The sequence below is a fragment of the Haliotis rubra genome, unplaced genomic scaffold, assembly GCF_003918875.1.
Source record: "Haliotis rubra isolate DU_JTF1 unplaced genomic scaffold, ASM391887v1 Scf161, whole genome shotgun sequence".
Lineage (NCBI taxonomy): Eukaryota > Metazoa > Mollusca > Gastropoda > Lepetellida > Haliotidae > Haliotis > Haliotis rubra.
This window is the reverse complement of record NW_025765570.1, coordinates 893331-910596: the sequence shown is the minus strand read 5'-3', so window position 1 is coordinate 910596 and position 17266 is coordinate 893331. Positions and strand designations below refer to the sequence as shown.

General features: G+C 39.7%; 1 protein-coding gene across 1 annotated transcript in view; it reads left to right on the top strand.

Moving 5' to 3' along the window:
• Positions 1–16778, top strand: part of LOC124271547 (myosin-11-like) — a 97811-nt gene extending 81033 nt beyond the window's left edge. Inside the window, 2 exon segments of the mRNA XM_046706689.1 lie at positions 10468–10627; positions 12920–16778. Of these exon segments, the coding sequence (XP_046562645.1) occupies positions 10468–10600 (133 nt within the window). The 3' untranslated portion in view covers positions 10601–10627; positions 12920–16778.
• The last annotated feature ends 488 nt before the right edge of the window (positions 16779–17266 follow it).

Below are 17266 nucleotides of genomic sequence, written 5' to 3'. Positions count from 1 at the left end.
ATCTTCGGATTGTCTGCTCCAGGCACAATTTGTTTTAGTTTTCTAAAATATTCCTGGGTTTGCAACACTCAACTTTTTTCTGCATTTGTTTCTCTCCTTGAGTAAATATTGTATCAAACTCCACCAACACTTTTCCACTTTTTAAATATAATTCCAACATATTTTTTATGAGTAGGTTATGGATATGATTTAGTGTAGGCTTGAGGTGGCAGGGTTGAGGGTAATATTATGTTGGATAGAAACAAATGGAGTATATGTTGCACCTTTTCAATCATTCATATTAATCCATCTTTTGCACAACTGCAGATAGAGTAACATATTTCTTTGTACATGTTATTTCACAGTTGTTATCGGTCACATGTTTTGTATGTGCTTGGCGTACATTGTGACCTCCAGGAAAAATTTCTGCAAGAACGTCGAGGTAAGATAAGATCAACCTCTGACATGTACTGACAAGCTGTCTTTTCCTATCTCCATATTATTCACCCCTGGTTATCTCCCCTTGTCATTGCAAAATGAAACAAAAATGGTTTGTTGAATCATCATATTCTTCTTCAGGGCAATTTTTGACAAGATAATGAAACCCATTCTACTGGAAAACCAACAAAGAATAAGTAGCCTTGTACAGGGAAAGGTTGTTTTGAAGGTATCCAAAGAGTACAGTCCACTATTGTTATTTCATGTACATGGACATAGGATATGGTGTTTAAACTCCTTAACTGCTGGGGATCTGTTTTTCATTGGTTCCAGATTCTCTGTGATAATGAACCTTGGTTTTACATTCCCTGTGTTATATCAGCAAAGACTTTCCATGTCTCATCCATGCATCATCTGGGTCTCTATTACTAAGTTTGCATGCTTGGTGTAACACATTCCTGTATATAGAGGTTTCCGTCCAAACTTTATCTTTTGGAAATGAAGTTCATCTATTGTTTTAAAGTGTGAGACTAGCAAAATTTTCAGCTGCAATAGTTTTCTTCATATCATGAGGGGATTTTTGCAGAAATTCTGTGTAATTCCAAGCTCAAATAACAGAAGAATGTATCAGAGATTATTACAATCTGTATAAAGACATGGGGAGATAGAAACCCATGTTTCATAATCTTTGCATGTTGCTATATTTAAGCTGGTCTAATCCCAACTAGCTTCACTTCATTATCCATATATTCATCAGCATTAATAGAGGGAAATATTTGTTGTGTTTGCGTGATAACATGCTATCGTTGTTTGTTTTAATTGCAAGTTAATTACAACATTGAATTATTGCAGAGCATCACGCAATCACATCAGATATCTCTTCGGATTAAGATTTCAGAGATTTATTTTTCTGTTATTTCAAAAATAATTCTATAATGGCATAGATTTGCTTATATCCTAGATGGTGTATATCTGCTCTGTATCACTGATCAGGTTATCCATAAAGTACCCATACAATGAAACAGATATCACTTTATTCCCTTTTTGTTGTTTGACATGATAAATAATTATAGTACTCTTAAACCTCTTCCTTTTCTTGCAATAAAGGTAATATATTTTATAAAGAGTTCATAACACTGTCAGTTCATTAAGACTTTTCTCTTATCAAGAGTTGCAGTCATTTGTCAAAGTGAAGTTGAGTATGCAGATATACACCTCATGTTTCTTCTAGTTGTCAAACAATTGACATTGCAATATTCTGTCAGTCTTTGTGGGAATCTTGGATGGTCATCACCTTGAATGGGTGGCCTTTGTTAATTTGGTTTTCTAGAATTGGGTTGATATGTATTGGGATTTATTGTTTGGTGTTTGGTTGCATCCAGTATTACAGTTTTAAGCTTGGTCAATACTTTCAATACATTCCAGGATTAACCACCATTATAATTATACCTGTGTTGGTTGTTGGACGACACATGCTGTGGCATGTTCCTGGACCAGCTTGACATTTATTGTCTGTTTCTTGAGGTTAGATCAGTCCAGCTTTGACCATGGTATTATCATTCAAATATTTAGTCAGTTCAGGGATGCAGGGTTGTCTCTTTGTGTTATGCTGATCATGTACTGGAGGGAAAGTGGTCTGAGGCGAAGCTCTGTGTACAACTGTCTCCTCCCTGTGCTAGGATCCACTCCTCATGTACTGGAGGGAAAGTGGTCTGAGGCGGAGCGCTATGTACAACTGTCTTCTCCCTGTGCTAGGAGCCACTCCTCATGTACTGGAGGGAAAGTGGTCTGAGGCGAAGCTCTGTGTACAACTGTCTCCTCCCTGTGCTAGGATCTGCTCCTCATGTACTGGAGGGAAAGTGGTCTGAGTGGGAGCGCTATGTACAACTGTCTTCTCCCCCTGTGCTAGGAGCCACTCCTGTGCTGGAGGGATGGTCTGGTGAGCTATGTACAACTGTCTCCTCCTTGTGCTAGGACTGTACTGGAGGAAAGTGGTCTGAGGCGAAGCTCTGTGTACAACTGTCTCCTCCTGTGCTAGGAGCCACTCCTCATGTACTGGAGGGAAAGTGGTCTGAGGCGAAGCTCTGTGTACAACTGTCTCCTCCTGTGCTAGGATCCGTACTGGAGGGAAAGTGGTCTCTGTACTGGAGGGAAAGTGGTCTGAGGCGGAGCGCTGTGTACAACTGTCTCCTCCCTGTGCTAGGATCAACTCCTCATGTACTGGAGGGAAAGTGGTCTGAGGCGAAGCTCTGTGTACAACTGTCTCCTCCCTGTGCTAGGATCAACTCCTCATGTACTGGAGGGAAAGTGGTCTGAGGCGGAGCGCTGTGTACAACTGTCTCCTCCCTGTGCTAGGATCCGCTCCTCATGTACTGGAGGGAAAGTGGTCTGAGGCGGAGCGCTATGTACAACTGTCTTCTCCCTGTGCTAGGATCCACTCCTCATGTACTGGAGGGAAAGTGGTCTGAGGCGAAGCTGTGTACAACTGTCTCAGTGCTAGGATCAGCTCTCATGTACTGGAGGAAGGAGGTAAGTGGCGAAGCTCTGTGTAGAACTGTCTCCTTCCTGTGCTAGGAGCAACTCCTCATGTACTGGAGGGAAAGTGGTCTGAGGCGGAAGCGCTGTGTACAACTGTCTCTTCCTGTGCTAGGATCCACTCCTCATGTACTGGAGGGAAGGAGGTAAGAGGCGAAGCTCTGTGTACAACTGTCTCTTCCCTGTGCTAGGATCCGCTCCTCATGTACTGGAGGGAAAGTGGTCTGAGGCGAAGCGCTGTGTACAACTGTCTCCTCCCTGTGCTAGGATCCGCTCCTCATGTACTGGAGGGAAGGTGGTCTAAGGCTAAGCGCTGTGTACAACTGTCTCTTCCCTGTGCTAGGATCCGCTCCTCATGTACTGGAGGGAAAGTGGTCTGAGGCGAAGCTCTGTGTACAACTGTCTCCTCCCTGTGCTAGGATCCGCTCCTCATGTACTGGAGGGAAAGTGGTCTGAGGCTCTGTGTACAACTGTCTCCTCCCTGTGCTAGGAGCCACTCCTCATGTACTGGAGGGAAAGTGGAAAGTGGTCTGAGGTCTCCTCCCTGTGCTGCCGCTCCTCATGTGTACAACTATCTCCTCCCTGTGCTAGGATCCACTCCTCATGTACTGGAGGGAAAGTGGTCTGAGGCGAAGCGATGTGTACAATTGTCCCATCACTATGCCAGGATCTGCTGATCATGGATTCGGTCAAAGATTCTGACTGTGTGCCTTTGCTTGTTACCAAGTGTTAAACATGTCTCTCACCTGTCTATAGCCATCATGCAGAGGTTGCATGCAGGCCCAGCAATCATCATCACATGGCTACAGTGTGTCCAGCCCATTCATTCTACTGGTACCGTTACATTGTTTCTTGGATGGTTTACATTTTTCTTCTGTTCCACATTGTATAAACCCAACTCTGAGTTGTGAGTGAGTGAGTTAGGTTTTACGCTGCTTTTAGCTATATTCCAGCAACATCATGGCAGGGGACACCAGAAATGGGCTTCACACATTGTACCCATGTGGGGAATCAAACCCACGAGTGAATGCTTTAACCATTGGGCTACCCTCCCGTCCCAAGTTATGAGATGAACTTGCAGTACTGATAAACATCTTCACAAGATATCATTTAGCTCACATGAATGACATTTTGCAGTTAATTCATGGCACATGTTACCACTTATGTCCTTGATAACAAACCAGAGACAGGGTTATTGGAAAAATCTCACTGAAGATGGCATAAGCTTGGCTCACATCGATTTGTTAGTAGACACCAATTGTCATATTTTGCCAAGCAGCCCATGGCAATGTGGCATCAAATCAGTGCATTGTTGCAGATAGTTGAAGGTGACATCATCCTTTGTTTATGATGTCACAGGCAATAGATTGGATGTGTTGATGTGTTCAAATCAGATCAAGAATCCCACATTTTCTCAGAAATGAACCCTGGGATTAGAAGAGACGGAACCATCTACTCACAAATATATGTTTTATCTGTCCATCATGAAGATGAGTTGTTGAAAGACAAAGTAAATTCATTAATTACTCTTACATCTTGAATATGGAATAACATCCACCAGAGGCATGAGGCCAATACCTAGTTGCAACATTGTAGTGGCTTCCCCAAGCCCAGTCTGTAGCATTGTGTGTTGATAGGTACGTAGACCTGTAGCCTTGGCAACTGCAGCAGTATAGACCTTAATGCTTCTCTCCATTCCTTCTTGCATAATAATGCCAGGATGCCCGTTCTGGAATATCTATGTGTCCAACAGTACTGATGTTTCTTGAAAGTATCAATATACCAGTCCCAGATTTGAAAATGTTTGTCAGAGGCAACATGGTACTTAGGAGTATGGAGAGAAAAGAAACAAAAACATTTGCATGTTTCAAATTGTTCCCATTATAGCAGAGAAGGAATGGAGTGATAAGGAAAGACAAATGATGCTGAATCCTCAATCTTTATTCAGTGTCATATAGTGGGAATAGCTTTCATTAGTAACTAGAGCTACTGCTTCTGAGATGTGATGACTAGATGATAGTGGTGTGTTGTAGACTCCTCTGCAGGTGCTTGTACCCACTGCAGCAACCATTCTATAGGACTCTCAGAATGGAATGGACATTCAGGATTGAAATCTATCTCAGATTACTTCTGGCAGAGTTGTGGAAGATTTTCCAAGCAACAATGGGTGTGTTAATCACAAGCACCTGCTACTGCCCTTGAAGGATTATATAGATGTGTGTTTGCCCTATGAAGCATAAATATCTGATGGAATGTCCTCACAACAAGCACCTGCTACTGCCCCTGAATGAAATTATCAGCCCCACGTGTAGACATGGGCCTGGTTCCACAAGTGGTCTTAGTGTTGTAAGTGTAAGAAATAGTATAATAGCTACAACAGTTGTAGAGCCAACACTGTTTTGTGAAGTGGGCTCTGTAGTCTTCAGAACAAGCACCTGCTCCTGGATCTGGTGTAGATTGATAGTCTTGTGGAAATCTTCACATTTGTTAATATCAAATTTATATACTGAGAGGTACTTCTCAATAAAATTACTATTTTTCCAGCATGTGATATCTGTTATATTCTGATTAAGATTCAGACATGGCTGTCATTGCAGCCATATTCTTTCCATGTTCTTGAAAAATTAAATCATAACTGAAAAAAGTATTATTATATATATTTGGAGAACCAGTAACTATTCAAAGTTGGCCCTGATTGTGATTCTTGGCTTGTCAGCACCCCATCTTGCTGATGAAATTCAATGAATGTAAAACGTTTCAGACCTCTGTCCTTGCAGGCTCCAACAAAAAGTTGATATGCTCTGATATAACTGAAGTTCTGTAAGCTTGCAGAACGTACCTGTCATGTAACAGCCTTGGGTCCAAGTAGATTCATCAGTGCCGGGTAAAGTAATTGTGAACTACCTGTGAAGATTTCCACAGTCAGTATAGAGATCCTGTTCCTTCCACTCACTGTCACGCTGGATTCACACAGTTTGTTCTCAGTTGTCTATTGTTACTCATCTATGTGTTTTTGTAAAGGTTTGCAGAGGTCGGGTCGTTGCCGTGGTGATTGAAACATCCAAGAATTAAGGTGTGCGTGGTGCCTTGGTGAGACTTTAACCCCGTTTCTTGTTAACAATTGTTCATGTTGTCTATTAACATTGGTTATGAATTTCATCTGTTGGTGACGTTTCTAGCATGGGTGTCTTCCCTTAACTTGTGCATTTGTTACTGAGTTGAAGTTTGAATATTGAATTTTACAATTGACAATGTGTTTTTGTTTTGTTAGAAATGTTGTTTCATTGTGGTGTCTGTTTGAGAATTATGAATGTAATGTTGTTTTAATTGTGTGTATTTGAAGTATTTATGAAGTAAAAATGACATTAATTTATTTTTAAATCTGTTTTTAATGGTCATAGCTTCAGTATTAAGTAACATATAAATATGAATTTTAAACACCAGTTACATTTAAAACAAGTATCCATTTTTGTGTATTCAAACATACTGACTTGCTCTACATTAAGAAGTATTTGTTGAAAAAGATACATGTAGATATATATTGTGTAAATGGTGTAAATGTATATCAAAGCAATGGTGACGCTGGATGTATTGTTGCCTTGTATATTAGTGGTGCTTCACAGTTGGATGGCGTGTGTGCCTTTTGTCATGCTATCAGCCGTATTCTTCAGTAAATTAGCATCACTGACTTGGTTTCAATCCATCTGCCAATCTCTAAACTATGAAAACTGTGAGATAAGTAATCCAGGTAACCTGTCAAAGATTTCTTCTTTGATTGGCATTCTAGAAGTTGAGGAGATGAAGAATGAGGACATTTTTGTGGATATACAACTTCTTTATTCTGTAAAGGCGACGTTTCGACATAGATTCTAATGTCATTGTCAAGCAAGGTATCACTTGCTTGACAACGACATTAGAATTTATGTTGAAATGTTGCCTATACAGAATAAGGAAGTTGTATATCCATAAAAACTGTCCTGATTGTCATAGACTTGCCAACACAAACTACACATATGTAAACAGAATGATTCACAAAAAAAAGAGAGCTTTATTCTTTTGAATTGGTTAGTTTTAGATGGTGAAGACAAAAAAAATCTAAATTCGGGTTCTGTTGCATATAGAACCAGGTTGACAAATACTGCACCATAGTTACTACCCAACTGTGGCAGTGTCAAGGCCCCGGTTTTGGGATGTACACTAGAGCTATGGGCTGGCCCTTAGTGTATATAAAGTCACAAGTCAGTACCCAAATTGTTCCAAGGGAGCATCACACAAATATGGTTAATGCATCTGATGAATTATGTGGTTGTTGTATATTATACCCCAGTAACCTAAACATAATGTATCTGGTGATGTTGTAGATGGTATGTCATCGCACCACACTTGTGTGGAACAATTCATATGATATCATCAACTGGATAGTCTGGCCCAGACTTGATTGATAACAGATGGCCATCATATTGCTAGTTAACAATGAAGAAACAAAACATCAAGTCACTGTTGCATCTTGTAATGTAGATTCTGGTGCAGGGTGATGTGGTGGTTGGAGGTGGTCCTGCTTCAGGTCTGCAGTTGGCTTGTACAGGGTGAAGGTCATGCTGAGCAGATAACTCATCAGGGCTTGCCCTGAATGCAGATATTTTGCTGTGATGGTTTATTTGCTTCTATTGAATGGTCTGCAGTTTAACATTTAAGTAACATATTTTGAATATATATGAGCTGAAATTGCAGGACTGAAGACTTGTGCTTTGACTTGAGGATGAAGGGGCTGATAATTTACTGTGTTGCTTGTCTGATATTGATATTTGTAATAAAAGCAGGACCTGTTGGGAATGCGTTTAGTACCTGGATCTTGATTTCAATCAACGACCTACCAATATGCAAGCCAGATACCAGTGTATCACCCTTGATCTGGGATACACCTGAAGGACGTCCGGTTGCATGTTCTTCTGTGTAGTATTCAGACATCATTAATTGGTATACACTGATGCCTCTTTCTAATTTTGAATACAGAGTTTGTAATTAATAAATTACTATATTTACATATTTGTCAGATACTCTTACAAATAGTGAATGGCAAACCTCACCTTCTTCTCTTTTGAAATATGCTTGCTGTAATAGAAAGGGTTTCTGATGAACTGTTTTACAAAGCAATATAGTTAGAAAATACGTCCGTTTTCTTGGAGATTTGCCCTTTTGTTTGATGATTTCACATAAAGAGATGAAAGCAAAGAGGAACATTGCTGAATTAGATTGCATTAAAAGTCCACCTGTATTTGTGAAGGTACAGGTCGGAAAAGTCTTTGTTGTCAAATTCAGTAACATCACAGTAATTACATAAATAGTGTTTAACAAATACAAGTGTATCACAGAATTCATTTGATGAACCGTGTTAAACCAACCCAATGATCTTCAACACTCAGTAGCATGGGAGAGGGGAGTCTTGGATATTTGGGAGAATTATATTCCTGTAGAAGGGTAAAGGGGGTAGGGATATCAGGAGGTAGATGTCTCAGTGATGGGAATTATGGGTGGAGCGACTCCCAGAAGGGTATTATGAGGATGTCAAGAGAAGGGTATCTGAACAGAATGGTCACATCTCAGGGAACAGGTCTTGTGAGAAAGTTGTCGTGTCAGATATATGCTGATTCAATCCCTGCTTGTGTACTGCAATTTGTGATATTGTGATTAGTTGTCTCTGTAAAACAGGTTTATTTCAGAGACTAGACGTTAGTCTGTAGTCTGATGACATTGTAGGCATTTGTATACCTTCACAGGGCTGAGGCATACTTTATCATCCAAAACTGTGTTCCACAGGAGATATTGCTTGTGTGAGATCAGACGATATCTCCAAGGAGATATCATTTTGATAGTAGATTTTGCACAATGCCCTGACAATGCTATGACGTCATGAACTTGACGTCACAATGACGTCACATGACATCGCTGCACTGCAAGTCTAATGGCAGTACTGTGTTCATTGATGTACATTTTTCATTGAAAACTAATGAAGAGTGATTTTTGATGATAAATAGAATCTCACCCTCGTGTCTTCTGATATCAAATACTGTAATTGTAGTTATTTTCGCGTTGGATTAATTTTCGTGCTTTTAGAGCAAAAAGATTGTGCGTCAATAATCATACCAAGCGAAATATTCATGGTCAAGTCATGACAAATACTCAAGTAGGAACAACATGCAATTTGTTTATTCTTTTAGATAACAACATTGCATGTCTATGGGTTGTGAAAACTTTGTGGTGGAGACCATCACTCGGGTGTTTGAAATGCGTGCGAAAAAGACAACTGTGCTAACAGGTCTTTTGTGAACTTACTGCAAAAATTTCACCCTGTGAAAATATATACGATTACAGTATATCAACACTCGTTGATAAAAGTAAAATATCCTCTGCAAGCCTTTATCAACTCGTTGTGATATATTTGATATCAAAAGACGCTCTGGTAAAATTCTATCACATACTATCACATACAAATGTATCTGATTCTTCTGCTACACTGGAGCTGATATGAATGTTTGTGACCCACTTTTCTGGTCAGAAATCGTCATTGGATTTGTACTTCAGATTAGCAGTCATTTCTCATTCTTGTTTCAGTCATTCCTCACTCATCTTTCAGCCATACATCATTCAGAAGAGTTGAAGAATTCCATGTATTCTCATGTTACAGTATTAGCTATGTTTCAGTCATTTATCATGTTGTATAAAACTGAGATCATTAACTTCAGTTGCAGGCCATTTTCAAGCATATCATGTCCATATGTTTCCTCCATGTTATAAAGATCCTCTCCCTCCATGCCTGTGTATAGAGTACTGTATTCCTCTAATAACAGACTGGCCTCTACTATTGGCTTGATCCTAGAGTAAAAAATTACAGGAAGACTCTGGTAAGACCCTGCACTTAATGGTGTCTCCCCGGTCGAATAACGTTAAGTTGACTGAACTAAACTGTCTTTACTCTATGTTCAGTCAGGGAGACACATTGGGATACATTAAACTTCAACTTCCAAGTTAAAAATTTGAATTTAGTAACTCATTTTGCAATACTCCAACACAAAAATGAAAGGAATATGGGATTGGGCTAAAATAAAAGCAGGTTTCAAGAACAATCATGCTAAGCAGTAACATTAAGTCAACAAGGCCATGTCTCTTAATGGAGGAAACAGTCCAGGAAAGGGTGGTGATGGTCAGTACACAAGTCACTTCCACTTTCACCATGGCTCATGTATTTAACTGCTTTGACACAAAATCTGGAAATACAGTTTTCCGGGCATCTCACTGACCGACATATGGTCATTCACGTCAGATACAGTTGTTAAATGAAACACATGTATAATATCGAAAGATATTGCATTTATTTCATATGGAATGTTTCCAAAAAAGCATTTGCTTTCATTTTCAAATTGAGAAGTCTTGACATTGGCTATGTGCAAATGGAAGTGACAACCCTCTGTGTGTAGCCAAGTCTTAACCTGCCATTTGCATGTGCTTGCCTTCCAGGCGTGGTAACACCCATCCAAAACCTATTCTATCAGTGAACCCACCGAAACTAACAAGTAAGGTGATAGCTCAGCTGTTGCGTCCACGCGGCCGCGGCAAGTCGAGTGACAAGTCTTTGCTTTGCAGTAGTTAGAGGAGCTAGAGGTGCTAGCCAGAGCAGGTGACTGGGTAGATAAGTAGCGGTGTAGATGTAGCTGTGGCGTGGGGGCATCGCCGACATGGAAGTGGTGGGGTTGTCACAGACACACCAGCAAATACATTAATCGCTGCATTATAACTTGACCATCGTTCTGCCATCAAAGAATTTGAGAGATATGTGAACTGATGCTTTATGAAAAGAGTACCCTATGAGACCTTCTGTACCATTCCTGGGCCATGTAAGAAAATGTTTCCAGTACACATATTGCTGATGACCAAGTCATTGTGTTGCGATGCCTACCACTTCCATGTCTGGCAATGAGACCCATGTATGTTTCTGGGCATGATGTTTGTATAAAGTCTGATGGCAGACAGACTGTCTCTCTTTGTCCTAGGTGTCAACTTGCTGATGTGATTCTGCCCTGTGATGTCCGTCTGTCACCACGATGTGCCTCTGCGTGTCATGTCTAGTCAATAAACTCCTTATGTCAATAATGTCTTCATTTTGTCCTGGAGTATGTTCCATGTCATGTATTTGAGTACTTGTGTTAGTCTTGTCCAAGAGGCACTCATGTCATGCATGTCATTGGTATACTTTTTCTATCAGTGCAAGTGTACCCTTGTAGTTCACAGAATGACTGAAAGTAGTTTTGTTTCACACTGTATTCTTTTCACATGTTAATTTGTTACTGTTATATGTATGACAGCGACTGGCCGAGTGTTTCCCTGCTGTGCGTCATCTGTGTTTAGTTGCAGGTGCTCCCTGATACTGACAGATGCATACTGCATACACGGCTCTGACAGACAACCGGCATTGTTCACTTATCTCAGATCTACACTGTATATATTTTAAATGATTTATAGTAGTAGGTGAAATTAGGATATTCAAAAAATATGTCATCATGACCGATTTGTTTATATTATTTGCATGACATTGAGATCTGGAAAAAAATGTAGCCTCAGATGTTTGTAGTTGCTTTCTGCAGAAATTCTTAAATGTTCAGTGGCATTATGTCTTAACTGTACTGAACATGTGCCAAATGCTGTATAACCCTTCACAATGTGCAGTTTTCATGTTCATATTTGTGAAAACAGCTTACTGTTGTATCCCCTTTCACAAAAGCCAGAATACATAGAATCTGATACCGAGGGTGAAGGTGACAAAGCTGGGGAACACACATGTCAGGAATAGATGTTGGCTGATGCTCTTACTTCAAGATCTGAGGTTTAGTTTGAGGGATAGAAGTATAAACATGAAGACAATGACTACTGCCATGCCAAAGCGTGAACAAGCGTGCCCGCATCCTTGTATTGTCTTAAGTCATAATGCTTTCATTGTTGTATAGACTATAATTTTAGTTTTCATGTTTTTGCATACATTTTGTTCTGAATTTGCAAATGTTTTATGACATTTCAACATGAATGTGCTTGGTTTGTTTCTGTGATGGTTTGGCATTTCATTGAAATGTGTTTGTTTCCTTGTGTAGGACGTTTACCTTAATGTATAGGCTGGAGAGAACTGTCAGTGTAGGCATTTACCCTTTCTCAATGTAGGCATTATACCATCTCAAAGTAGGCCTTTCTCATTGAAGGTATTTTCCACCTTCAAAGTAGGCAAGCCTTTCTCAGTGTAGGTATTTTACCTCTGTAAATAAGCATTAAGCCTTTTTCCATGTAGATATTTTTTTAAGTAGGCATGCCTTGCCTACTTCAAATATAGGTGTTTTTCTGTCTCAAAGTATGTTTTTTCCTAATATTGGCATTATGTCTTTTTCAATGTTGCCTTTTATCTTCTGAATGTTGACTTTATGCCTTTTTCAAGTAAGATATGTTTTACCTTTCTAAATGTTGGTACTCTTCCCTCTCTATGTAGGCAATGTGCCTTTCTCAAGTGAGGTACTTTACCTTTCTAAATGTTGGTAAACTCCCCTCTCAATGTTGGCAATATGCCTTTGCAATGTAGGTGTTTAATTTACCTGAATGAAGGTGTTCCACATATTTGATCAAACATCAACTATTGTTCCTTCACATGAGAATCTTATTAAACACTAGATTGGAGTTTTGGATAATGTTTACCTGGAATAAGTGGTGATTTTTCATGGTATTGTCTTACAATGACAATTTTAAAGACAAAGAATTGTGGTCATACTGCAGGGCTGGAGAAGCTTGCTGTATTGTGGTACTCTGTATGGGTGATGGGTGATAACTGCAGACCTAGGTATTAAGCTCCATGTCACTTGTAACAGCCTTGGCAGTTTCTTCAAACTACAAGGGTCTACTTGACTTTTTAACTTTTGTCTTCTTTGTTGTGCAGGTACCTCAAAGTACTTGAAATGTAAACGTGGCAAGTGAGATGATGAACCAGTCAAACACAGGGGAAGTGCAGCAATCAGCCAATGAGATGCCTCACAACACCAACAGAACAGAGACAATCACTCGTCAGCACTACTTATCCAACAGGAAGTAGTGTAGGGTGTGTGGTGAATAAAGTTGCCATCAGTAGTAAGACTTCATCACGCCAGATGAAGACACATCCATGGTAGTCATATTCAACACAAGTGGAGCAACCGTGATGACCTTGAGCTTGAGCTCTGGTATTAAGTATTGCAGGAAGTGATTGCTGTTACACAGACAGTAACCTCACACAGCATGGGGAGGAAGGTCACACGATTCTGTGTCTCAGAATATTAAGAAATGTAGATCTGATGTCAGGGATGGTTCGACAAGAGACACATCTGTTTGATGATAATGGACATACATTCCTTTTATCACTATTGAGTTCTATACAACAATAACATAATTTGTAATGAAGCTCTATGTAAGACGTTCTGATGCAAATTGGACTGGATTCAGCAGTACTTATCTTGCCCATGTAACAAACTTGTGAACTGCCAGCAAATGATGCATTTTATTCTTCCTGCCTACATCAAGTCACAGCAGTATTCTTACTGTGCATAGTGTTTGAATAGCCAGGTTGTTCTTGTTTTAGAGGGACATGTCTGTCTTCTTGTATCAGGTTTGGAGCGTATCTGTGATATCTGAAGTCATATAGATCTTTTAGAGGATATTTATTGTCAGTGTATGTGCATATATTTATTGTAGTTTCCGCTCATACCTCCATGTACTCATCTACAGTTGTCTGGGTGGTCCCAGGGCAATTCTTCATGCATTGTCATAGAGCAGGGAAACGCACCTCTTCAGCAGCAATGATGTCAGGGGTACCATCAGTCTTTGTCACTTCTCATGTTTCACTTCAGTCATGAGATATGAAATGTTGGAGAGGTTTGTTGTTTTCCACTGCATGCAAGAGGAGTGGAAGTTAAACTTCAGCAAACAAACAGATGTATTTATTTGACAACAGAGTTACCGAGGGGATGAACTGCAGAACATGAGTTATTCCCCCTAGCTGTTGCTTGCATACCAGTGTCAAGCAAGGTTGTCGTGCCAACTTTTTATAACTTTTTGAAGATGAAATGCATGAAGTGATATTGTAACCAGACCAAACCCGGATCCTTCTCTTAGAACCACTCGACTACACACAATCCTGCTGCTCCTTAGGTTCAATGAAACACTTGATCCAGTGGCCTAAATGTGTATACATGTAATGTGTCAACATGGACCTGAAGTATTATAACACAGTATCGTATCCTCAAACTAGAATCTGGGTGTCCATCACATTCCTTCATTTGACTTGTGATATGTACGTCATATCTTCACTGTGTATCATGATACACATCACATTGTCATCTTGTGTGATGAACATTGTTTTTCCATCATGTTAGGAAATTTTGTTGGGATGGTAAGTCATAAACAAAGAGAGAATCAAAAGGTCACCCTTTATACAAAATATTCTTGAAATATATTGTGGTAGCTCATAGCAGGGATTGGGTTCCTGTTCTCCTAACAGGCGGTGGCCCGTTTCTTGTGTCCTGCAACTGGACCCTACCAAACATAGCATCAATTTAGAGAACTGTGTGTTGAGTTTCTCTCTCGAAAATTAATATCACCATTGCAGTTTGCTGTAATTTGTATTGTCCAAAAGTCATTTTGACATTAGGACCTGTTCACATGAATATATTTGGATGTTACACTTGCACACCTGTTTCTGAATAAGAAACAGATTTGAACCACAATATTTTGCCACCACCTGTGAAGGAAAAGCTACTAATCATGAACCAACAGTACTACCAGTTCACACAGGATCACGGATAAAAGTCCATAATTGAATGTAATCTTATTCTTTTATTCAAGACAAGAAATTTGTATTATTTTATGAGAATGAGGAAAGTTGGATGAGCATTGACAGGATTCACCATATGATCCCCTTGCAGTATACACATCCTCACCAAGGTGGTCCACATGTTGTGCCCATACTGGTGAATGGGAGGTCGGTGTAGAGTTGGTTCACAGGTCAAGTTTGGCCAGTGTATGCTTAACTGTCAGGTCAAGGTATGTTTGACCTGTCAGCTCTTTGCACCAGGTGTAGCAAGCAGCAGCAGCAACAGCAGCAGCAGCAGCAGGAATGTGTCTGACAGCATACACTATATAAGTGCTAAACTTCAGTATTATGAAACATTATGTGAATTTGTTTCTGTTGTCAAGAATTATTTATTTATAATATTTTTTGTTTGAATATAGAGATGAATGAATTTTATTTTGTTTTCAGATATCTTAATTGTTGGTATTGGCATTTTTAAATCACTAAAGTAAATATTCTCATATCGTACTAGACTTGAGGAATAGCACTGCTGCAATTTCTTACGAATATATTTCTACAAGTTTAAGTATCTATGATGGTGAAAGTGTAGTGTATGTCTTCTAGCTCTAACCAGTTGGTGAACATCATATATATATGACGTCAAGACAAGTGTAGTCTTATGATTAGATAGTAGTGACATGATATATCTCTGTATACACCCTAATATATATTACCTATGCTTCAGATGCTAAGGTGCGGGGTCAGATTTGCAATTGTTTCTTTTGTCCTGTGCTCATTTACATATCTGAAAGTCGAAATCTTCACACTTGATAAACAAAAGTAATTTATGCAAAGTATGTTCAGGTTAAACTGGTCCCACTGTTTTGATTCATCCGACGATGGTAAAGGGGTGATGGTGGATATGGGGTTCTCCCATGTCAATAGATAGAACGTCAGCATAAAATAATACCCAGTCTTGAATATCCTCACAAACAAATTCGATGTAAAGGGAAAACAGCTGTGAGGATTATATGAATGGATCACTGAAAATCTGTGACGACACCTGCATCTCCTCAGGTTGTGCCTCCACATGAAGCTGCCACTCACTGGGATAACTGAAATACTATTCAGAGGTGTAAATCGAAGCCCCTTTTGGCTTCGTAAAGACCCGTTGACCAACTGCTTTGCAGATCCACAGATTGGTTGGTGAGGCTAGGTTGCTTCGTTGATTGCTTGTCAACGCACCACAACAATGTGGCATGTTGCTCATGATATCAGCCTCTGGTTTGTCAGGTCTACACTGGCCTTTGTACAGGCTAGCACATCACTGAATGTGATGCTGAACAAGCACTATCCCCAAAATCTTGAAATCTGATCTTGCAACAAGCACTCGCCCCAATACCTTGAAATCTTGAAATCTGATCTTGCAACAAGCACTCGCCCCAATACCTTGAAATCTGATTTTGCAACAAGCACTATCCCCAAAACCTTGAAATCTGATCTTGCAACAAGCACTCTCCCCAAAACCTTGAAATCTGATCTTGCAACAAGCACTCACCCCAAAACCTTGAAATCTGATCTTGCACCCTTAATCCTGTAGTCAGAATACGGACATTTAATGGCTGGACTGTTCAACTATGTTCTCTTTTTAACCAGTCAAATTTTTTCTGAAGTAAATTTCAGAGAAATTTAGTTTGAAAATGGTAGTAATATGTTGCTGACAGCAACAAGAAGAAGGATGATTTGTAAATCGACAAGGGTGCAACCTGACGTCACGAATGTGACATTTAAGGAACGCACCATTAGACTTGTGATCTTGGTAATAAGTGCCTACATGTAACAACGGGTTCAGTCAAGTTCATGTTTACCAGTGACGTATGATGTGATATATATGTATAGAGAGTTGTGTCTGACATATGCTTATTGTTAAGATAATCTGGATAATTCTATTTCCAAATAAAATGATACACATGTAGCAAGGTTTCTGTCCTTTCTTTCATGGTATTGGTAAAATATGGCAGCACTGGGAAACAGTACTTAGGGACCGTTCATAATTATGGCTAGGGGGGTGATGATGGATTTTATGGAGAAGCATGTACAATGTGAATGACCCCCTAAAATGTATGTACAAAATAAGTGACCTCCCTTGCATGTCATGTACAAAATCAATGACCCCCCATCCCATAATTTCTAAGCATAAATTGAAACATATTTTTATGTGCAAAATTGCTACCCCCTCTCCTAGTACATGCGTACAAAATTGCTGACCCCCCTAGCTCCCCAGAACAATATGGGTGACAACAAAACACACACACACACACAACACCAAAAGAAAAAGAAAAAAAAGCCATAAATTATGAACGGTCCCTTACCCGACATTTTAAACAATAGTTTTGCCACCATAGGATAGATGTTGTGATACGTGTAATACTAACCATTTTGTTTGAAGTGGCAGTCAAACAA